The following is a 23,658-nucleotide window of genomic DNA, read 5'->3' on the forward strand; positions in this document are numbered from 1 at the left end:
ATACAGTGAATCCTGGAGATATTGATAGAGCTCCACAGAAACCTGTATCCCTAATTTTTATTGAACAAACATTTATGGAGCTTCTGTTATGTTGCCAGGAACTGTTCTGGCTGAAAAAAAAACAGGCAAGTCTCTGCTCACACAGAGCTTGAATTTTTTTTTTATTAAAATTTATTTGGGTGACTGTGGTCACCAAAACTATATAAGGTTTCAAGTGTACTATTCTATAATACATCATCTATACATCACATTGTGTGTTCACCACCCAGAGTCAGTTCTCTTTCCATCGCCACATATTTGACCCCCTTTACCCTCTTCTACCTTCCCCCTTGCCCCTTACCCCCTGATAACCACTAAACTATTGCCTGTGTCTATGAGTTTTTGTTTCTTTATTTGTTTGTGTGTTCCTTTGTTGCATTTTAATGTGGGAAAAATAGACAGCAAGCAAGTAACCACATAATGCGTCAGGCAGTGCTAAATTTACTTATGAAGAATAAAGCAGGATAGGGTGGTCAGAGAGTCAGTCAGGAAAAGCCTCACTGAGCAACGCGCATTTGAGCAGAGGCTAAAGGGAGCAAGGAAGCAAGCCACAGAGTCTGCTGGAAGAGCATTCTGAGGATAAGAGACAGCTAAGGCAAGCATCCTGAGAAGAGTTTATGTAGCTCCTGCCATCCTGTTATACAGTCTGTGTGACATAGACTCATGCCGCAGGCCTAGCAAAAAAGGGGGCTGATTTCCTTTTGCTTCATTTCCTTTCCTTCTTATCTTTCCCTCTTTTCCTCCCTCTCTTCCTTCCCTCCTCTCCTGTCCAAACCTTTGCTTCCTGAAGAAACATCTCCAACCCCTTTGCTCTGGGGTAAATGCACTACTGATGATAAACCTCAGATGCTTTGGTGGTGGGACAAGTTTCCCTTTTCTGGAACCTTGTGACCCTGATGCTAAGGGAGAAAGAGGCTTTTGTATTGTACCACAAGGTTAGGAGAGGGGAAGGCAAGGTTTATGGCTTCTATTAGCAGGATATGCTAGCAAGAACTTTGTTGCACGGACTCCCCCAGGTCAGGATTTGAAGAAGCCTGTCCCCACCTCAATGCCCCCACCATGGAGCAGAGGATGACTGGAGGGTTATAATAGAAATCAGATAAGAGGATGGGCAGGACCTGGGGAAGGGGAGCAGGTAATGAAAGGGTTTAAAAGGGCCAAGGGACTGTGTGAGTGTGGTTGTGTGTCGTTGCAAGGAAGATGGTATAGGACGGATGAGCTCTGCTGACTGAGTGCTTAGCCACAAGGTACTCTCCAGAAGTCTAAGGTGAAGTCCGTGTGTCTATGGATGGATCTAGAGATGAGATGGGTGGTGTAGAAAATCTATTTCTGAAACTTCCCCCACTGCACACTAACCCCCACATCTACCCCTTGCTGACTCAGTACAGGTAGAATTAATCCTGAACCCAAAGAGATGAGCTCAGAATTTTAGACTCCTGTGAATTTGCTTGACTTGCTGATCTTAGCCATTTTTGGTACTGATAGTGCCACCTCTTCTTTCAGTGTTAAGGATGTACTCTTAAAACACGACTACCTAGAAGCTGGCATCCTAAATTTCCTAGAATAGAGTGAGAGTGTGTTGAGACCTCATTGTTATTTTGCTTCTCTCTCAGCTTTTACCTACCTTTCTCCACCTGTGAAAAGTATGTATCCTCTTTTAAAAGCACTTATAACTCTCTCAGAATTTGTTAGGTTAAAATGAGACACCATTACCCTCCTTAGTGCTAGCCCCAAAAGTAATTCTATGCATTTGACTGAGTTGTATATTAACAGTTGTTGACTAAGTTTCACTCCACATCTTTACAACCTAACTGTAGCACTAGTAAATCTAGCTGCTAAGTCTGCATCCTTATTTAATCCATCTGCCTCTTAGCTATCAGCTCACACAAATACAAGTCACCGTAGAGCCTCGTTACATTCATTCAAGGAGTGACAGTTATCAGGGATTAGTGTGAGGGACACACGTGTGGTACATTCAGCTAGGGTCTTTCCTGCCGTGTACAAACTGATAACACAGAAAATTATCAGGCCAAGCCTTGATAATTAATCCTTTGTTAATCTTGGACATAGTAACCCTCATATTGCCCGATTATATGTGATAGAATCATTACATGTTAGTTGTCAGTGTATCGTACCTAAATCTGGCATATTTGGATTGCGTGCAATTTCTCTTATTTGTTCTCTTTCGGTGGAAGAGATATCCCTTACCAGAGAAAATCCTTATCTACTTGAGCACTGATTATTACCCTTCAGTCTTGTTGTCACTAGGTTAAATTGCCTGTCTGGCTCCTGATTGCTCAGCCATTTATCTACCTGGGACTCCCCTTCCCTGGGCCTCCGCATGGCACTCAGTTTGCTGTGATCCATAGCTGACTGTCTTATAATTCTGTGATGTAGACAATGAGATGCAGGTAATAGATCATACAGCCAAGTGGATTATGTATCAAGAATCGCAGGGACAAGTGGACACATAGTTGCTCTGGGCCTGACCTCTGATGGCCAAGAGAATTTGAAAGAATTTGTCCATATTTGTGTGAGAAGATGTGACTGCCCCCACAGAGAGAACAGTGCCCCTTCCCTGGAAAACATATAAAAATCTGCCAACGGCTTTCTCTTCCACACTGTACATGCTCCACAGCTACCCCTCCTCCATGCCGGACACCCACTATGTCTATGCCAGTTGGAATTGCTTTGTAGAATGACAGACATTACTGATGGGAACCTATTACATATATAAACCATCTGGGGGCCTAAACAAAGTTGAAATCTCAGACTTAAAATATGGGTCAACACTACAGATTAAGGAAACTGAAATAGAGGAGAAACAGGTCGATTTCCCTCTCATTGCCAAGGAGTTCCAATGGGTTCAATCAAACTACCCTCTCTTGGGACTACATCAAGTTGATGAGAGCCCCATCAAATCAAACCACCCAGCTGCCCAGGGGAATAGCTAGATATGAAGTTCAGCTGTGCCCAGAAAAGATCCTCCAGGACCATGCTAGTTCCAGGGTCCATCCCAAATCCAATCCAACCATCAAGAATAATAATAATAACAACAATAATAATAATAATGATAAACCATCCACATACATTCAGGACTTAAGGGGTTCCTGGAATGCAGGACTTTTACTACCAAAATTAGATAAGTTCTGGACAAATCAGGATGAATTGGTCACCTATGAGAGACCATAATTATGTATTAATAAGTAGTAAGTTAGGTACAACCCTTTCATTTCCAGTGCTATTATAGCTCTAGGGAGATACTTTACTTGGCTATAAAAATGGAGAGCTATGGTAATCATGTGTAAGTAATGTACACTCTGAGGCTATTTATATTAAAAAACAAACAAACTAAAGTCTGTTCTGCAAATACCTGTAACTCAATCAGTTACTCCAAAATTTGCTTTAAGTGATAACATTTTATGTAATTTGACAACCACTTCTAAAATAAGTGATTAAAGGCTTCAATAAAAAAAGGAATGGTCTGAAAACAACTCTCAGGAATTATAAATATTCTAAGATATTGCCCCATTAGAAGCTCTTTGAGTCTTGTTTTTACATTTCATGCCAACAAAGGTTGCTTAGCAACAGTCAGCCATCTCTTTTCTCTCATTAATTTAATCTTCTACCTGAACAATTGCAGACTACAGGGAACAAAAGCTACTGCTCTGTGATGACTTGCTCTTCTCAGTTCATAAACAGAAAAATGAGGATTGTTTAAATGTGATGGTACCTAATGCTCCTACCAAGGTTTTACAGCCTGAAGGACGTGTTACTAAAAGAAGCTCTGTTTTAATGTTGTCTTAATACATTGAAACCCGTCTAAGAGTGAAAGAGGTTTAAGCACCAATAACTCTGGAAAGGCCATTGCTTAATTAGCCTGGTATCTTTGTGCCCCAGAATCTTTACCCAGTTATCAGTTGATGGAGGGAGGGGGATGGAAACTAACATTGTTGAGGACCAACTTTGTGCTATGCCTTAACTAAGTGATGGTTTAATTGGGCTCTTAGAATTGGACTTGGACTAAACCAGGTGGGGTTTTTCATTTAAGGGGTGTGTGTGTGTGTGTAGGAAGGCGGGAAGGAGTTTGGACAGAGACAGAGATCATATAGGACTCCAAGAGCGAGGGCCCCAGCAGGATTCAGCATTATGGAGCCTGGAACCACATCGTTAATCATCCCCAGGGACCTCAGCAGAAAGATCTCACTCAATTTTCCTTTAGTGTTCCGTTTTCCTAGCATACTACCACTCTCAGTCTGCTCTTCTCCTTGTGTGGCTTATTGAGTCTCCTTTTGCATGCACACACATTCTCTCTCTCTGCCCTTTTTCCTTATCCTAGCCACAGACCTTAGCTTATTCAAAACTCAGTGCTACTGCTCCCACGTATTGGCCTGCTCAGGGTCCCCCACTTACCTCAGGGACTCTCTCTGTGTGTGGTTCTTCCAGCTTCAGCTCTTATACTAACTTCTTGATTATCTCTAGACTTCTCAAGCCAAGTACCCAAAAGTGAGTTTTTTAGTCAAAGCAATGTCATAGGTCAAAGGTCAGCTGTAAATCAGTAATATGTAGATCAAGTGCACAACCCTGGCCCAATCAACTGGCACCAGGGTGAAGGAGTTATTATGGGTTAAATCGTGTGCCCTCAAAATTCACATGTTGAAGTCCTAACCCTAAATACCTCAGAATGTGACCTTATTTGGAACAGGGTCATTGTAGATGTGATTAGTTAAATTTGGATGAGTCATACTAGAGTGAGGTGAGCACCTAATTCAATATGACTGATGTCTTTATGAGAAGGGGTAATTTGGACACAGACATGCCCACAGGGAGAAAGCTATGTGAAAAGACACAGGAAGACAGCCATTGACAAGCCAAAGAGAAAAGCCTGAAACAGATGGTTCTCTCACAGCCCTTGGAAGAACCCACCCTGCCAACACCTTGATTTCAGACTCTGGTCTCCAGAACTGTGAGATAATAAGTTTCTGTTGTTTAAGCCTCCCAGTTTGTGGTACTTGGTTATGGCAGCCCTAGGAAATTATCCAGATATTGGTGCCTGGATGTGGGGTGCTGTCATAACAAATACCTAAAAATGTGGAAGTTGGTTTGGAATTGGGTAATGGTTATAGGCTAAAAGAGTTTTGACTCTAGATTGCTCTGAAGAGACTGTTGGAAAAAATATGGATGTTAAAGGCAATTCTGTTGAGGATTCAGAAAGAAAGAGCTATAGAGAAAGGTTTTATTGTCTCAGAGAATATGTATATTGTCATGAGCAGAATGTTGCCAAAAACATGAATGTTCTTAGTCAGCCTGGACTGCAATAAAATAAAAAATCATAGTGTTTCTCTTCTGGGGATGGTGCCTACAAGCATTCAGAACGGTCCAGCGCTGGACATACTGTAGGAGGCTCTCCTACAATACAGCTTCCAACAAAACTAGGCTGTCCCGAACCCCTGGGAATAGAATTGTTTACCTTTATACCAAGAAGGTTGGGAAAGCACCAAAGTCTGCAAGTGGCGTGCGCCCGGGCCGACTTCGCAGAATTCGTGCTGTGAGACGTCAAGTTCTAATGAGTTTGTCTAAAACAAAAAAATATGTCAGCAGGGCCTATGGTGGATCCATGTGTGCTAAATGTGTCCGTGACAGGGTCAAGCGTGCTTTCCTTATCGGGGAGCAGAAAACTGTTGAGAAAGTGTTGAAGGCACAAGCACAGAATCAGAAAGCTAAATTTAAAAATGAAGATTTTTTGAATAATAAACACAATTAAAAGGCAAAAAAAAATCATAAACTAGGTGACCTAAACAACAGACATTTATTCCTCATAGTTCTGGAGGCTGGAAGTCCAAGATCAAGGTGCCAACAGATTAGATGCCTGGTGAGAGCCCTCTCCCTGATTTAGAGATGGCTGCCTTCTCTCTGTGTCCTCATATAGTGGAGAGAGGGCTCTAGTTACTCTTCCTCTTCTCATAGGGACACTAATCCCACCACAATGTCCCTATCCTCATGACCTCATCTAAACCTAATTACTTCCCAAGGTTCCACCTCCAAATACCATCATCACATTGAGCATTAAGGTTTCAATATATGAATTTTGAGGGGAACACAAACCTTCAGTCCATAACAGAGATCTCAGACGAAATGAGGAAGGTGTTATTGGATACTAGAGGAAAGGTGATCCTTGTGACAGAGGACTTGGCTGAATTGTGTTCTGTTGAATGGAAAGTGAAATTCATAAGCAATGAACTTGGATATTTAGCTGAAGAGATTTCTAAGCAAAGTACTGAAGGTATAGCCTGGTTTCTCCTTGCTGCTTATAGTAAAATGCAAAAACATAGAAATAAATTGAAGGAACTGCGAAGCAAAAAAGAACCAGCACTTGATGATTTAGAACAGGGGTGTCAAACTGGCAGCCCGCGGGCCGCATGCGGCCCTCCAGGTAATTTTTTGTGGCCCGAGATGCTCTGAAATAAAATGAAAATAGAAAAAATTGTTATGAAGAAAATAGCGCTTAGGGGAGATCGAGGCAATACCTACACACAATTCCCTCGTTAACCCTTTAACTACTGAAGATGAGTATACACGTGGCCCAGTGCCTTTCCTGGGGGCCTGTGGGCGTGTATAAACGCGCTGACTCAGTTCCGGCGACGTTTGGAAGCGATATGTCTGCCACTCTCAGTCTCACCTAATGTAAACAGATCCCAATAGCGAAAAGGTTAAAAAGAGCACTCGGGTAAAAAAAGAATAATTTTAGTTTTATAAATACATTAAATAAAATAAATGTTTAAATAAAAGCAATTATATAGTGTTTTAATTATCCTATCCATAGTCCTGAATCCTCACTTCAGAATATAAATTTAACAAAATTTGTAAATATGATGTGGCCCGCGTGAATCTTGCCTGTTGCACCAAATGGCCCGTGTTTTAATTGAGTTTGACACCCCTGATTTAGAAGATTCTTAGCCTATCAGATAGCTCTGCAAACAGAGCCAGGGGTCTGGCTGGATAGCCGTTTGCTAAAGAGATTAGGTGTGTGATTCATGGATTCAATCAATCATCTCAGCGGGAGCTAATAGAGATGTAGTTATCCAAAAAAGATCTGTGGAAGATCCTCTTGTCTGGTGGCTTGGATCCCCATGAACTGCATGAGGGGTCAACAGTATTTTGATAATTTTGTATCAAGAGGAACACTGCCAGCCAGGACTGAAAGGAACAGAGATGGGATTAAATAAAGGAAGAATGAGTTTGAGGGCAAATCCATGAATGCTGAAGCTGGAAGAGCTGCCACAACTAGTGCCATCTCCTCCTCAGTTTCAGAGGGCAGGCTGCCATCCAAGATCGAAATTAATACAGGAGGCCACGCTGTTGTAAACATGGCAGCAGGAAATTTGGGCAGGAATGTTCCTGCAGGGTTGTGGGCCTGGTGAATATCTGGTAGAGGAGTTTTACATATTTTATGTAATTTAGTTTTCACAGCAACCTTGGGCATCAGCTTTTTTCTCCTCATTTTGCCAGCTTGGAGACTAAGCAATTTTCTTGAGGTCTCATGTTTGGTAAGTGGAAGAATCAGATTTTAAGCTGTGGTTGGGTTACAAAGTCTTTTCAGTTCACCACAAGGGATATTGAACCTGGAATTTTGTAATTGAACCTGGAAGTTTGTCATTACAAAAAAGATGTTAAACAAAATTAACTAAACTCATTCAATAGAATGAAAACTAAATACACTTTACTATTCAGATATCTTAAGCATGAGTGTGTATATCTGTATATCTATATATCTATCTATGTTTATATTTATATCCATATCTATCTGTGTGTGTATGTGTGTATGTACATAAAACAAATCATAAATAGCATAGTCCTGGTAATAACTTCCAACTCTTCATTCCTTCTTAACTAGAAATTGCTGAAACCCTGAGCCAAGGGAAATGTTTCTTTTTCATTTATTGTCAATCTCTAGATTTTCTCCCTTTCTAAAGGCATTCGCCACCCTCATCATCTGCATTTGAAATGGCCACTTCCTTACAGAAGAGTTTTGAAAGCTGTTTTAGAGAATTCACAAATCTCTTGGTAGCAATGTTTTTTCAAGTTCATTCTTTAAGTCTTCATTACATGCTGCAATTTAAGAAGATTTATTCTTTTTTAATACATATGGCAAAATGCCTGCTGGAATTTCTTATTACCTGGGAGATGTCTTGTCTCTATTTAAATTGCACAGCATCTCTCTGCCCTGCCTTTTTGAGCTTTTTACTCTATGTTCCATGCTGCTGCACGTGGTAGCAGGGAGAGTATTATAAACTTGTGCCTTTTGAACTAAGAGACAAACTCGAGTCTGATTCTCCCCTTTTGAAATGTTTCCTCAGCATAATAGTGCCTGGATTTTATGTTCCTTTTCGGTTCACCCAACTGAATACTTTTCTGTGGGCTGAAAAGCTGCATTTTGCAGTGTATGCATTTCTTGGTCATTATTATACAGGCTTCATTAAATAGCCAAAATACAATTCCAAGAACTATTGGGTTGTTGGAAAAGTCATGATGCATTTTTGCAATGAAAAACAGAAAAAATACCTCATGACTTTTCCGATAACCCAATAGATACAACAACCATTTCAAGTCCAATGCTAAACAATCACAGAAAGTTAGTCTCTGCTCTTTCTGCAGTCTTGCTTTTCTTGTTTAGTTTTGTTCTGCTTTGTTAATAGAGGTTTACAAGGTTCTCTTTTGTTTTTCATCTGTCTGTTAAGGCTGAGTTACTGGGCGATGCGAAGTTTGTTGTGTTGTTGTCGTTGTTTTGCTGTTGTTGTCGTTTAATCAAAGTGTACCATGAAGTGACAGCTACAGTTTTTGCCCCAAAGTCCACAGAGAAGTCTCTTGTTTGTGGTCCTCTTGTTTCAGTAGTAGTCACCTGACAGTTTCCTATGTAAAGCTCCACGAGAGCTCGCTGTGTTTCCTTGTGTATCCCAGTAACCAGAGAAGCATTTGGCACATAGAAAGTGTTATGTGAAGAGAAGAGAAAATTTTTAAAAACTAAAAGCTCTAAAAATACCACAAGCATCAGCTACAAACCTAGGAGGTCTAAGAGATTCAATTTCAAGTGATTTCCATCAAAAGAAGGGAAAAAAATATGGTGCATTTAAAACTGTACATACAGTATTATCAAACATATTTTTGATAGGACAAAACTTCTGGTTTGGCTAAGTGTTAATGAGAATGGATTCCTTCATTTCTAATTTTATACATCTGATATTTGGAAGAATTTTCACAGACTAGCTTCTGGCTACATACATTTCAAACCACATTTTTTTCTCCACCCTCCACCCCCTAGTCTTGGATGCCAATTGGATACATTTGTTTACAGTATGATCCTTGGCATTGCATCATCTTCATGTCAAGATGTCAGATAAGTTGGGTCAAAGTCCTAAAGGACTATTTCTGGAGCCATTTCTACAAAAGAATGGCTAGAAATAACCAAACCATACATAAAAGTCTCTATCATGCATGTAAATATATCCCACAAAAGCCAAACCAAATGTATATTCAAATCGCCTGACCCTACACAAATGCCAATGGCCACTCAACATTGCTGGACACAAGGGAAGAGTGATGGAAGGGAAGTCAGAGTAGAAACAGATATGCTTAAAATATTTACTTTGGAAAGTTTTACAACTGAGCTTCATTGGCTTTACAGCAAATACACCTCTGATTTGCTCAGAGATGGGCCGGTCACCCATAACTTGGGGAGAGGGCAGTGCTAGTAGGCATCCCAGTCTTTCCTTGAATTCAGATGTAGAGGATGGAAGAGGGAGTGTCTCATTCTGCTGAGGTTGCTAGGCTGAAACGCTATGATGAGGCAGCAATGTGAGAGCAAGCAAGGCCACAAAGAGGGAAACAGCTGAGTGGAGAGAGAAACCCAGAGAAATTACAACATCATTTGAGCTCTTATACTGGGCCCTGCCTGAACCTAGCTACATCTCTGCACTCTCCTGTTCTGAGTCAACAAACTTTTGTTTTAACTTAAGCCAGTTTGAATTCAGGTTTCCGTCATTTGAAGTGTAGGGTCCTTTCTTTTTTTTTTTTCACAAAATAATTTTAATACTTTGTGTGTGGGCTAGCAGCATCTTGCCCTGTGACATTCCTATACATACATAAGCATTTTATCCAAGTACAAATGTTAAAAGCAGAGTAACTTAAGCAATGGCCTATACAAAGGTAAGTCTAATATACAAAATGAAAGGCTGTCAGCATTATCTTGCTAGTAGAAGTCTGAGTCTCATATTGCTGAGAAAAATAAAGTAATTTAAGGGCATATGGATAGTTTCTCCATTGGAGGCCTGGAACATTATTTTAACCAGAGAGCTCGAGCACCCTCCAGTAATAATGATAGTGATACCTTACAGGTGTGCAGCATTCTCAAGTTTCAAAGTGATTTTATACACATTATCTTATTTCATCCTCACAGAAGACAAGCCTTTTCATCAAAGTTTTTCAAATGAAGAAACTGAGACTCAGGGAGTTTCGATCATTTGCCTAAAGTCATCCAGATGGTGTGACACGGGCAGAGCTGGAACAGAAGTCCAGGTCCTGTGCTTCTTGTCCATCAAGCTTTCGGTGACACACCCTGCCTCCCGGGCACACCTGCAGACCCAGGAGCTCCCATGCCCAGCAGAAAGTACACGTGATGTCAGAAGATACACCATCCAACACCTCTGGGCCAGCTCCATTCCTGGCCCATGCCACTAGTGCTTTCTCTTCATTATCTAACCTTCTGGGTTATTGATCCCAGCTACTTGAACTTCTCTGGTTACCTTCTCTTAAACCAAACTTCCAATCCCCTTCCCACAGCCTAACTGCTGAGAATCACAAAGTCCCTGGCCTTTGCTTCAATAACTTGGTATCAAACACTTATTACATTTTTGACCACTGGTTACTCATATCTTCAAACACAGTTTCTACCCTCACCGCTGGGCACTCCCCTCTCTATCATATAACACAGGCTCTTGAATCTTTAAGTCACCTAACTCCAATCCTAATTACTATTGTCCTCCTCTTCTACTTTCATCTCTTTCTGAAGCATTTGGCTGTGTATTATTTATTTTCAGAGGGGATGGGGGGGAGAGGAAGGGGGGGGGCAGAGGAGAGAGAGGGAGAGAGAGAGAGAGAGAGAGAGAGAGAGAACAAGAATCAGCCACGCAGACACCATTGCACCTGTTCACTCTGTCATGTGTTCCATTTTATGAGTGTGGTTGGAAAACAAGTTTATTAGAGCTTAGGGGGCTATTTCAAGGACTTTGATATGAGGCTTTTCTTTATAAATGGAGTGCTAAGAATTGGCAAAAAGCTCAGGGATGCCATTTTACTGGGAAAGAAAAGAGTGTTGATTCTAGAGAATACTATGTTACTGACCATTTCAACCATAAACTCCTTAAATAACAGCCCAAATAGAGCAGCCTTCTTGTGTGCAGCCAGATAGAATCAGAAGTTCAGCATGGACTTGCAGGGGGCACCCAAAGAGGCTGCAAAAAGGAAACTGCAGGCCAATGCCTTGACATCAGATTTCTAGCCTCCATAGCCAAGATAGAATACATTACTGTTGCTTTAAACCACACAGCTTATGGTAATTTGTTAAACAACCCTAGGAATCTAATACACACTTAAATTTATGCATTTCACTCTATGTACATTTTATTTAAACCAAATATCTATAAAAATATTGAATTCTAGTTTATAATATGTAAAGCATTTAAGTGTCTGAAATTAAATTTGAATTGTTGAAACTAAATGGTAGGTATAGTAATGTGCGATGTACAATTATACAGCAACATTGCATGATATACAATTCTTTAAACTTTCCTATATATTTGAGATGTTTCATAATAATTGTGGACCTTGCCTCATTGGTGGGAGGTAAAATCAATTTCTAGGGTTAGATTAGCGTTTTTAAAAGTAAAATTGAATAGAAAACATAATAAGGGCAGGTATTTAATTTCAAGGACTTGGGGATATCAAAACATAACAAAACAAGAGCTGCTTTTGAAAAATCTACGTTAATATTCTGCCACTCTCCAGCATGTAGCACATAGAAGTATACATAAAATGTATGCATATTTACATCTACTGAATCATAATGTAAAGTTATTTTCTTACTGAGAATCAAGTCCAAAGTATTTGAGAAATACTACCTTAGTCTCATAGGTTTCTCAAGATTCCACCTTTCCCCCTCTCCACATTGCACCAATGTTTTATACCCATATCTAGTCCATGCATCACTTGCACAAATTCAACGCTCTTTCTAATAATCAAAACAGTATGGTACTGGCACAAAAACATACAGATGGATCAATGGAACAGAATAGAGAGCCCAGAAATAACCCTTGCTTCTATGGTTACTTAATCTATGACAAAGGAGGCAAGAATATACAGTGGGGAAATGAACAGTCTCCTCAATAAGTGGTGTTGGGGAAAACTAGATAGATACATACAAAAAAAAAAGAAAGAAAGAAAGAAAGAAAGAAACTGGACCACTTTCTTATACCATATACAAAAATAAACTTAAAATGGATTAAAGTCTTACATGTAAGACCTGAAACCATAAAATTCTTAAAAGAAAACACAGGCAGTAAACTCTTTGACATAGATCATAGCAATATTTTTTTGGATACGCTTCTTTAGGTAAGGGCAACTGGGACTACATCAAACTGAAAAACTGCTGCACAGCGAAGGAAACCATCAACTAAACAAAAAAACAACCTACTGAATGGGACAAGATATTTGCAAATGATATATTCAATAAGAGGTTAATACACAAAACAAATTCAGTGCTCTTTTATGAAAACGCTTCCATATCCATCTCTCTTTGACATATTATTGCAGCTAATGAACCACATTCTCCTAAAACAAAAAAATTTCTTCCAGTGGAATTCACAGGGCTATTCTTGAGCTGTATTTATACCTTCAAAGTCCCAGGGTAGCATTTATTATTTTTCTGCATCAGGACACTAAAATGGAGCTTAGAAGAATTAGTAAAACTCGTACCAGATGTTCTTCCTTGGTCATTTTTTGGAAGGCATAGGCAAAGTAAGCTAACATTTCAATAAAATGTTTAGCCATAGAGATTAGTTCACTCTAGAAAGCATGTGAATTTATAGTTACTGTCATCATTTCTATTTTAAAATAACATGAATCATGCTAGAGAGAATCTTGAAGAAAAGATGATGATTAAGTTAGGAATAACTATTTTAATCAACTATGATGTTATGTTTAAGTTTTCAATAAAGGAATGAGTGTTCAGTTCAGTTTAGTTCAACCAGCATTTATTGAACATCACCTATGTGTCAGGCACAATGCTGTAGGTTCAGGGGATACAATGATAATTAAGACTGATCCCAGCCCTTGAGGAATTCACAGCATAGGAGAACAGATACATAAATGGTTCATTTCAAGAGTGAAATAAGTGTTTTCCACAGGATTCTGGAAGTGCACAAGTGTTAGACTCAGCTGGATTATACAACACTTGAAGTGGGTCTTGAATAACGTGCAGAAGTTATCTAAGGAAGGAAGGATCTGGGCAGGGGTAGGATGTGTTCCTGACTGCCTTCTAAGAAAGGTGGCTCTTGCTAACTCTAGAGATTTTATTTTGCTGAATAGCATTTGCAAGCTCAGGGCCAGAGCTGAATTGTTCCAGACAATAGACGTTCAGCCAAGTACTGTCTCTGGATACCTCCCTTTCTTCCATCCAACAGTCAATCCCTCCTCCAGATATTAGAGGGAAAGTTGTCAAACAAATGTTGACAGACCATCTGTTGGAAGATCTGATAGTCTTGGGTGTCCACCTGTTGTGTACACCCTGAAAGCAGCAGTATATAGAATAATCAAATAGAAACATTAGCAAGAAGGAATGACGGCAAAGACAAGGTAGGGTTCGAAGTGAACCACTCTTCTGTGGGTCAGAAAACAGTATGGGGAAAATGCAAGTATGAGGGAAAAATATATCCCTATCTCGAAGAATTTCCAGGAACCCTGGGGCAGAACTGCACACTCTTGTACACCCAAAGAGAGGAGGGGAATTTGTCTTCTAATAATGATGTTTCATGAGGATTCAAGAGTCCAGAACTGTTTCTTAAAGCCATATGGACTAGGGAAGCAAGGCTTATATTTTTAACCATGGGATCTAGAACTGCTTAAAACCTTATAAAGACATATATGTTAAGAACCTAGGACTGCCTGTCTTGAGAAAGAATGGGCTGTTTGAAGTGGGGTAGAGATAAAGAATGTCCATGACCAAAAGTCCTCCACTTTTACTCCTATTAAATCTTTAAACACTTTGTCCAGGCACTTCTTCCTCTAGGACAGCTTCAAGAATGTGTGTAGAAACATGATCTTCCCAAAGGTGAAAAAACAGAACCTTTATTGAAAGATTTTTAATACTTCCCTGGTGGAAAAGAATTCAAAATTCCATAGGAGCAAAAGCAAAGTCCCAGTTAACCTCAGTGGCAGGACAGCACAACAGGCAGGGGAGGCCCAACCTCCCTCTCTGGAGGCAGGATTCCCTCACGCACAGGTGAAGGACACAGCATTTGCCCCAGACATAAACTCAAGGGGACAACAGTGTCCACAGGTGAGGTCTGTCTAAATTTATGATATCACGGAAACAAAGGAGGTTGTTTCAGCAACAGCAAACTATAGTCTAAAGCTGACTGCCCTCATTCCAGAAGGCCATCAATTAGGGACTAATAAGAAAATGTACCCAAGCTTAGGGTAAAGGCAAACAGTTAACTGCATGTCCTTTGAATGTCATAGTAGAACACTGTCTAACAGAACCACCAAGGACTATTAAATACTCTTGGGCAGAGGTGGGCAAACTATGACCCATGGGCCGGAAACTTGTTTTTGTAAATAAAATTTTATTGGAACACAGTCACACACGTGTTACAAATTTTCTACAGCTGCTTTCCTGTGACAACAGGAGAGTTGAGTAGCTACAAAACAGACTGAATGGCCTGCAAACCTAAAATATTTACTATCTAGCTCTTTAAGTAAAGTTTGCCAATCCCTGCTCTAGGGGGATGTACTTTTTCTTGATTTAGTATTTGCTATTGATTAGGGGCCAGATTCTGTAAAGCAATATATTGACATGTAGAAGGTTAATATGTTGCAGATGGATTTCTGGTCAGTAGAAAAGATAACCCAAAGGGTTACAGTTAGTCTTAATTCATTTGGGCTGCTGTAACAAAAATACCATAAACTGAATGGCTTATAAACAACACACAGTTTATTTCTCACAGCTATAGAGGCTGAGAAGTCCAAGATTCAGTGTCTGGTGAAGGTCTGTTACTTCATGGCCATCTTTTCCCTGCAGCCTCACATGGTGAAAGGGAGGAATCTCTTGATTCTCTTTTATAAGGGCACTAATCCCATTCATGTGGGCTCCGTACGAACTAATCACCTCCTAAAGGCCCCATCTCCTAATATCATCACTTTGGGGGTTAGGACTTATATATGAGTGGGGAGACACAAACATTCAAATCATAGCACAGTTTAATTTCCCTGTAGGATATTAACCAGTTTTATATATAACTTAGCAATATTACTCCAATATTGTTTCTTCAGTACCTATAAATACTCAATCTCTTTAACTTTTTAAATAAACTTTTTATTTTAGAACAGTTGTAGGTTTACATAACTATTGCAAAGATAGTACAGAAATCCTCCTATACCCCATCCCCAGTTACCCTATTATTAATGTCTTCCATTAGTACAGCACATTTGTCACAATTAATGCCCAATATTGATATATTATTAAAGTTCATACTTCATTCAGATTTCTTCAGTTTTTCCTTAATATCTTTTTTATTTGTTGTGTTCCAAGGTCCCATTCAGGATATTACATTACATTTAGTCGTCATATCTCCATAGGCTCCTCTTGGTTTTAACAGTTTATTCAACATTCCTTATTTTTTATAATCTTGACAGTTTTGAAGAAAACTGGTCAGGTATTTTGTAGTTATCACTCAGATATGATTTGTCTGTTGTTTTTCTCATGATAGACTGGGATTATGGGTTTAGGATGGAGGAAAACCATCGAGATGAACTGTCATTTTCACCATATCATTTCAAGGGTACACACTATCAATATGACCTATCACTGTTGATGTTAACTTGATCACCTGGCTTGAGGTAGTATTTGTTTCTACACTGTAAAATTTCTCTTCCCTCCCACCCCTTCTATCTGTACTCTTTGGAAGATAGTCTCTTTGTACAACCTGTGCTTAAGGAGTGAGGTGAATATATGAGTACTCTCTGTACTTTCTGCTCAATTTTTCCTTGAACTTAAAACCTCTAAAAAAAATAGTCTATTTTTGAGTTAACCTATAGAATGAGACAAAATGTCTGCAAATCACATATCTGATAAGAGATTTGTTTCCAGAATATTTAAAGAACTCTTAATAATAATAATAATAAACCAATTGAGAAATGGGCAAAATATTTGAATAGACATTTTTCTGAAGAAGAGCTACAAATGCCAATAAGTGTGTGCAATGACGCTCATCATCATTAATCATTACATAAAAGTAAATCAAAGCTGCAGTGAGACACTACTTCACATCCACTAGGATGGCTATACTGAAAAAGACAGAGACTAACAAGTGTTTATGAAAATGCAGAGAAATTGGAACCTTCATACGTTGCTCTGAGAATGTAAAATGGTACAGCTGTTTTGGAAAATAGTTTGGCAGCTCTTCAAATGTTAAACACAAAATTACCATATGACCTAGAAATTCCACACCTGGGTATGTACCCAATATAATTGAAAACAGGTGTTCAAACAAAATCTGGTCCGCTAAAGTTCAGAAGTACTATTCACAGTGGCTAAAGGTGGGAACAACCCAAATGCCCATCAGCTGAAGAACGGAAAAACAAAATGCGGTATATACACACCATGGAAAATTATTCGGCACTAAGAAGAAATGAAATATTAATACATACTATATGGATGAGCCTTGAAAATATTATACTAAGTGAAAGTAGCCATAATCAATGACTACAGATGTGTATTGTATGATTCCATTCATATGAAATATCCCAAATTGGTAAATCCATAGAAATGAAAGGTTAGGGTTGTAAGGGGCTGGCTGGAGGGGAGGAGGGGGAATGACTGCAAATGTGTACGGAGTTTCTTTGTATGGAGATGAAAATTTCTGAAATTAAATAGTGTTAAAGGTTGCACAACTCTGCATGTACTAAATACCACTGAATTCTATGCTTTAAAAGAGTGAACCTTTCGGTATATGAATTATGTCTTTATAGAGCTGTTATAAATATAGCTCTGGTTTGGCAAAAACTCAATAGCTTGAGAGTAGTAATAGTTTATTAAACTATCCCAGAGATTCCAGGGAATTATAAGCATACTTACCATTTCTAAGACTATGTATAATTGAGTTAAATAAATCAGGTAAATGCTTGATTTGTGTTTAAAATAACTTGAAAGTCTACAACCTAATTCCCTAACTACTCCACAAAGATTATTATTTGATTTGTTGTTTGGCAAAGGTTACAATATTTTCCTTATGGATGTGGTTCTTTAGACAGGTCCTATAGAAATGAGTGTGTGCAGAAAAATCAAATTCAGGTTTATTCCCTAACGTCCTATAGAAAATTTAAATGGCCAGCTTTCAGAATAGCTCATTCAAAAACCCTTTAATCTTCACCAAGTAAAGCCATAAAACAGTCAAATTAACTGAAAACTTTCTCCCCACTGGATGTTTTATTCAAGAACACAGTTTAAAGCCTGATCAGCCATGTCTATGAGCTGGTCACCATATCAACTGCCTTTAAGAAATCCCAGTTGGAAAGTGTATCCACAGTTTGCATCTACTCACCCCATTGTCTCACATCTGGTTGCTAGGATACCACTTTTTGGTGATGTCAACCTATTGAAATATTAAAATTTTATTTCTAATCAAATTTGTATTCTACGTGGCCTTAGGAAAAGAAGCAAGCAAGGTCCGTGCACACATCAAATAGCTTCCAGGATGACTTTAAATCTCTGTCATAATTCTAAACAAATTTTTAATTTAAAAATTGAAAAACCTGACTCTGTCATTAAAATGTCAAGGTTTAGCTTTGTGTATTAATTTGTCCATATGTGGAAGGTCGTATCACTGACACCTTTCCTTCCTTCTAAAATGACTGACTCATTTTGTCTCTCAAAGTCAAAACCTCCAGGGTACAGACAAAGTCTTCCTTCTGAAAGGATACATTTTCTCCTTCTTTCTTAGGGCCCAGGGTCAAAACTAAAAGCTGAAACAATTTCTTTTCCTGAGTCCTAAAAGTGACAGCTATTAGAAAGTTTAAATACTGGTATTATTTAATTTTGTCCCAGAATTTAATTCAGTAATGTGTATTGAACACTTCTTAGGCATGAGTCAATGTACTAACCAATGTGGAGGCTATAAAGATGAATGTGCAACCGTCACTATCTTCAAGATGGTCATTGATGAGACAAATAAAGAGTTAACGGGAGTGGGCTTGTGAGCTGGCAGGATGGGACAAGCAAAGAGTTAACAGAGTGAGCTTGTGGGTTAATAGGAAGGAGATTAAACATTAACCGCTTTGCTCTGAATCCCGGCTAGCACTGTTCCTGCAGGCTGACAAGCACCTTACACCCATCATAGGTGAGAACAGAGCAGTTCTCAATCACAACGGCAACCCCCTGCAAGCTGACATCCATCATAGATGGGAACGGGACAGTTCCCAGGAGAAGACAATTGTAACGGCAGCCCTCCTGCAAGCTGGCAAGCACCCTACATCCTGCTTGGAAAAATATAAACCCCAGCACTCCTTCTCATCGGTGCAGCTGTCCCCCACAGGACTCTGCCCTGGCCCAACTCCTGCCAGTATCTCTCTCTTACTCCTCTGTCTCCACAGCTCTCCCTCTCAGACTGCTCTGGCTAAACTTCTGCCAGTTTCAAACAGAACTGTCTCCCTTTTAACTTTCAATGAATCTTTTCTCTGGATTCTCTTGTAGAGTCTTGTAAATGCTTTTACATTCTGCGAACGACCAAGGGTTAATTCAACACCAAGACAGTCATAACCTCGTGAAGAAACGGAGATATGCGTAATGTCCAGCGTCAGTGTCCAGGGGTACTCCAATTCATTCCAGGACCAGCAGGTAGAGATCCAGCACCAGCTCTGGGGTCTGCAGAAACACAGGTCTGGAGCCTGCATTGGTTGGGTGTGAACCAAAGGGACAATTAAGATATGCAGCATTGTCAGGGTACCAGAGCAGCACCAGAGTAACAGCTTAAAGCGGCTTACCACAGAAGGGAAGCTGATGTGTAACAGAATTCATAGGTCAGGGCTCAGCTGGGCATTCCTAGGTGGTGCCTATGGCCTCTCCCTCAGACACTGAGAGGGGGCTGATAAAAGAGGACATGACCCAACTCTGACCTGGTGTAGGTTGGTTAATACCATGGGGCCAGACAAATCTATCTGATGGGAGAATGGATGATGTTCAAGAAGGCTTTGCAAGCAGCATGACAGTTCAGCTGGGCCCTAAAGGATTGGTAGGATTTCACAAAGCAGAAGTACACAAGGACTGGGCATACAAAGTACAAAGGAGAGGAAAACAAAATATGAAGGCTGGAGGATGCTGCTGTGTTAAGGCAATAGCTGGTAATGGTGGACCAGGAGTGGGGAATGTATTCAGTTGTGGGGCGAGGAGACAGTGGCATGGGAGATAAAACTGGGATCTTGGGCCACATTAAGAAAAACCTTGAAATGCCATGCTAGGTCACTTGAACTTTATTTTGTATGTGCAGTGAGGATCCATCCAGGGTTGTTGAGTAATGCAATGTTGTAAAATATTACTTTTCAGTAATAAGCTGACTTATCAACTTATCAACTCAGTAACATTCTTAAATGATTTGCATTTAGACTTGTCCTAGTTACTTTTCATGTGCTCCCTCCATCCACTCTTCACCTTCTCTCTCCTGTGCTATGCCCCAGGAAGCTGACTCCACTGGGCTTCCTTACTCTCTGTCTTCCAGTAGGGCGTGGCCAATGGAAGGCACCAGCAGGATATTGGAGGTCAGGAGGCGAGAGAGGTAGCTGTGTGTTTGGTCAAGGACTGTGTTTCCCCACCAAGACCTCAGCTCTTGTGAAGTGTCTCCTTTCTACAGCTATAGCTCTTGCCAAGTTTCCTTCTCCTGCCCCTTCAGGTCTAAAGGTGGTGGTGGCCTCCCACTGTTGCTAGTCACTGGATGCCTCTCTGTCCCTGATGCTCCCTTTTATCCTGCTGTATGGGGTGGGGGTTCCCTAAGACCTCCCCCAGGTTAGGTCACTCACTATAAGAACACATGTGGCTCAACATAGTAGTCATACTCATGGCTAAGATTTATTCCAGCAAAAGTATACAAGGCAAAATCAACAAAGGCAAAAGGCCCATGGAGTGGCGTCTGAAAGAAGCCAGGTACAAGCTCTAAGGGTGCTCTCCCAGTCTGGTTACACAAGACATGCTTAATTCTTCCCACAAGGAGTTGTGACAGCACCTGTGGAATCTGGTCTACCAGAGACACTCATTAGAAACTGAGCGCCCAAGGTTTTTAATTGGGGGCTGGTCACGTAAACACCCCCTGACTGGCACTTACCAAAATCCCAGACTCTTAGAAGGAAAGTGGGTGTTCAACATAAGCCATATTATTTGCATAAAGAGTGTAGGCACAGTGAGCCATTCTGATCAGGGAATACTGGGAACCCTTCCCAAATCCAAGGTCTTGGATGTCAGCCAAGGGACAAAGTTTGCCACTTTCTAAGGAGAGCAGTTTACTATGCTAACTTTTTTTCTGCATACCTGCCCACATTTCTGCAAATAATTTCTTCATTGGAGACTTTTTTATTCAGACCCTTTCAAATGGACTGTTTCCTTCTGGGACCTGAACAAATACAAGACAGTATCTATATCTATTTATCTGTGTGTTTTCATACACACAGATAAATTGATGGGTAGGCACTTCTACAAACCCGCTTCCTTTCTTTTCAGGTTTACTTCAGAATTTCCCAGGTCTGAGACTCACCAGGGCCTGGGAATCCAAAGCTCCCCCAGGCTCTGTGCCACACACAGCCTTCACTAAGTCCTCTCCATTTCCTACGCACATGATGGAGTTTCTCTCTCCATTTGTCCTCTGGGTCTCTTCTGGGGGTGGATTCTGTTCCTGACTTCCAGGCTGTTCATCTAAGGAACTGAAACACTTCCCACCACTAACCATCTCTCCTTCTGGAGCTGGGCCTTGCACAAACGCCCCAGAAGGCAAGGAACCCCAGTGTCCCACCCCCAAACTGACTATGAGCTTGGCCCCTTTTAGAATCTCCTGCCCTTGACACTGTCCCTGCCTAAATGGATCTTGCATTTTCAAAGCCCCAGTAGCTGCACAGTTAATTGAACTTTTTAAGGCATTTTGATCCCACATCATGATACCCACCCTTCAGCTGGGATAATCCTTTTATAATTCATCCACTAGTGTCTGACTATTTTTACCCCCTTTCTTCAGGACCAAGCCACTCCAGCTTCCTTTCCTGCTACTGTGAATATTTTGGCTATCTAGTGTTAAATTTAGTAGCTTAAAACAGCAGCCATTTTATTATATACCTCATGCTTTTATAGGTCAGGGATTTGGGAAGAGCTTGGCTGGACAAGTCTTTTCTCCATGTGGTAGCAACTGGGGCCACTCAGTAATAGTGGTCAGTGAGCAGCTGGACTGGGTTGGAGCATCCAAGGCCACTGGAAGGCTGGCACAGTGGGTCCCCTCTTCACTTCCCTGTCGTCTCTGGGCCTCCCCAGATAGTTTTTCCAGCAGGTTAGTCACATTTCTTACATTATAGCCAAGGGCTCCAAGATACCACAATAGAAGCAGCCAGATCTTTCAAAGGCTAGGACTGGAACTGTCACAGTATCACTCCTGCCATATTCTATTGCTCAATGCAATCACAGGCCAGCCTGGACTCGAGGAGAAGGGAAAGAGTCCCTACCTCTCACCAGGAGGAGTGTCAAAGAATTAATGGCCAAATTTATGGAGGTTTTTGCGTGTCTCAGCCACGTACATTCAGGTTATGACCAAGAGATTCCTTAAACAAACCACCCTAAACCACATCTTGTTATTCCCAATGGGAGAATCATCAGTTAGAAGCGGACACCGAAAATCCCAGCTGCAAAAACAACATTGGCACCAAGCTAGGGTATCTATAAGCCTTGCTCTTCCATTTCCCTCCTCTTCCCAACATCACTGTGCACAGAAAGGTCTCAGACTAAAGAATCACTTCCCTTGTGGGCATGAAGTCTAAGTCCCTCACACCAGGAGGATTATAAATCACTAACCTGAGATTGGGTCTTTCAACAGAACTGGAGCTAAAAATCCTTTGGCAGTGCCTCTTTCTCACCTTGTCTGTTTTTTTTTCAGAGGAGCATCTGTCAAGAGAGTGAGATGTCCTTCTGTGCTTATGGTTTGTTTACCTCCTGGTTCAGGCCAGGCCAGCGCACCCCAGGTTTGGGTGACTGTGATCCTCCTGAAGTCAACTCCAAGAGGCCGTGTGCAGGCCTCGTGCCCAGGTTGAAATGAACGAAATCACCATCTAGTGTCCAAGAGACCCTCCTGCACTTTCTAGAGAAGATAGTGTTGGTGAGGTTCCATTATTTGGCTACTCAAGAAGTCACACATGCTGCCTGTGTAAAATTGCCCTTACTGAAGAGGGCAGGAGCCCCAGGGAGGTCCGGGATGGCCATTTTGTGTGCCATTGCTTGAGCCAAGAAAAGCTCAAACTTCAGCATGCAAGATCTGTTCCTAACAAGTAACAGTGACTGCCTGGACCAATCTAATTATTTTTCTTAGGAATTTGAACTTGAGGAATGGAAAGGGGTACAGAAGCAGAAAGACACACAAAGAGAAGGCAGTATTGAAGGTCATGAAGCAGCAGAGGTCATGAGTTGACAGAAGACATGAGTAACTAAGCCATAGAGGACTCAGAAGGTATTAGAAGGCAGAGCCATTGAAGAAGGAAGAGGAGGAGAAGGGGGGAAGGAGAAAAAGAAGAAAGAATTAAAAAAAATGCCTTGAGTAAGCAGAAGCTACATATATTATATTAGAGAGGAAGGTGGTTGGTTGGGATTGGTTGGAGGGTAAATGACAGAGTCAAAGAGTTGAGTCCCTATAATTGCAGAGCATTTCAGTGGGAATTGACAACTGCAGATGCTAAGGGGGCATCCAAGTGACTCAACCTCTAGGCCTATACTGGACCTCAGACAACCTCCTAGTTGAAAAACCCTGTTCCCTCTTCTCCTTATGAGGCCTGATTCAGCAACTATTTCTGGGTTTTCATGGGGTCTGGCCATGGGACTGACAATCCAATCTTACTTATTCCTAAGAGTATTCTCACAATAAATCTATTATTTGAAGTGAATTGAATAACTGCCTATTTCTTGCTACCAAAAAATATTAACACAATGGTTGTAATGAAAAATCACAAGCATATTCTTTATAGACCAAATATAAGATGAAAAAAACATCGGTGCTCTTAAAAGTTTGGTTTGTCATTATAGGGCTCCATGACATTGTGATAATACAGATTTAAGACAAT

At 40.6% G+C, this 23,658-nt stretch overlaps 1 protein-coding gene and 1 long non-coding RNA gene across 2 annotated transcripts in view; one reads left to right on the top strand and one right to left on the bottom strand.

Annotated features, from left to right (window-relative positions):
• The first annotated feature begins 4,813 nt into the window (after positions 1 to 4,813).
• On the top strand, positions 4,814 to 18,564 carry LOC109383458 (60S ribosomal protein L34-like). Its single transcript, XM_019643918.1, has 4 exons — positions 4,814 to 4,838; positions 5,406 to 5,758; positions 6,133 to 6,322; positions 18,449 to 18,564. Exons 1-4 carry the CDS (start codon positions 4,814 to 4,816, stop codon positions 18,562 to 18,564), a joined length of 684 nt encoding a protein of 227 aa, XP_019499463.1.
• A 249-nt stretch (positions 18,565 to 18,813) lies between these two features.
• The window catches only part of LOC109383445 (uncharacterized), a 9,963-nt gene continuing 5,118 nt past the window's right edge, over positions 18,814 to 23,658 (bottom strand). Inside the window, exon 3 of the long non-coding RNA XR_002124179.1 lies at positions 18,814 to 19,251. This is a non-coding gene — a long non-coding RNA (uncharacterized LOC109383445). The remainder of the gene's footprint in view (positions 19,252 to 23,658) is intronic.

This window comes from Hipposideros armiger, unplaced genomic scaffold (genome assembly GCF_001890085.2).
Source record: "Hipposideros armiger isolate ML-2016 unplaced genomic scaffold, ASM189008v1 scaffold_83, whole genome shotgun sequence".
Classification (NCBI taxonomy): domain Eukaryota; kingdom Metazoa; phylum Chordata; class Mammalia; order Chiroptera; family Hipposideridae; genus Hipposideros; species Hipposideros armiger.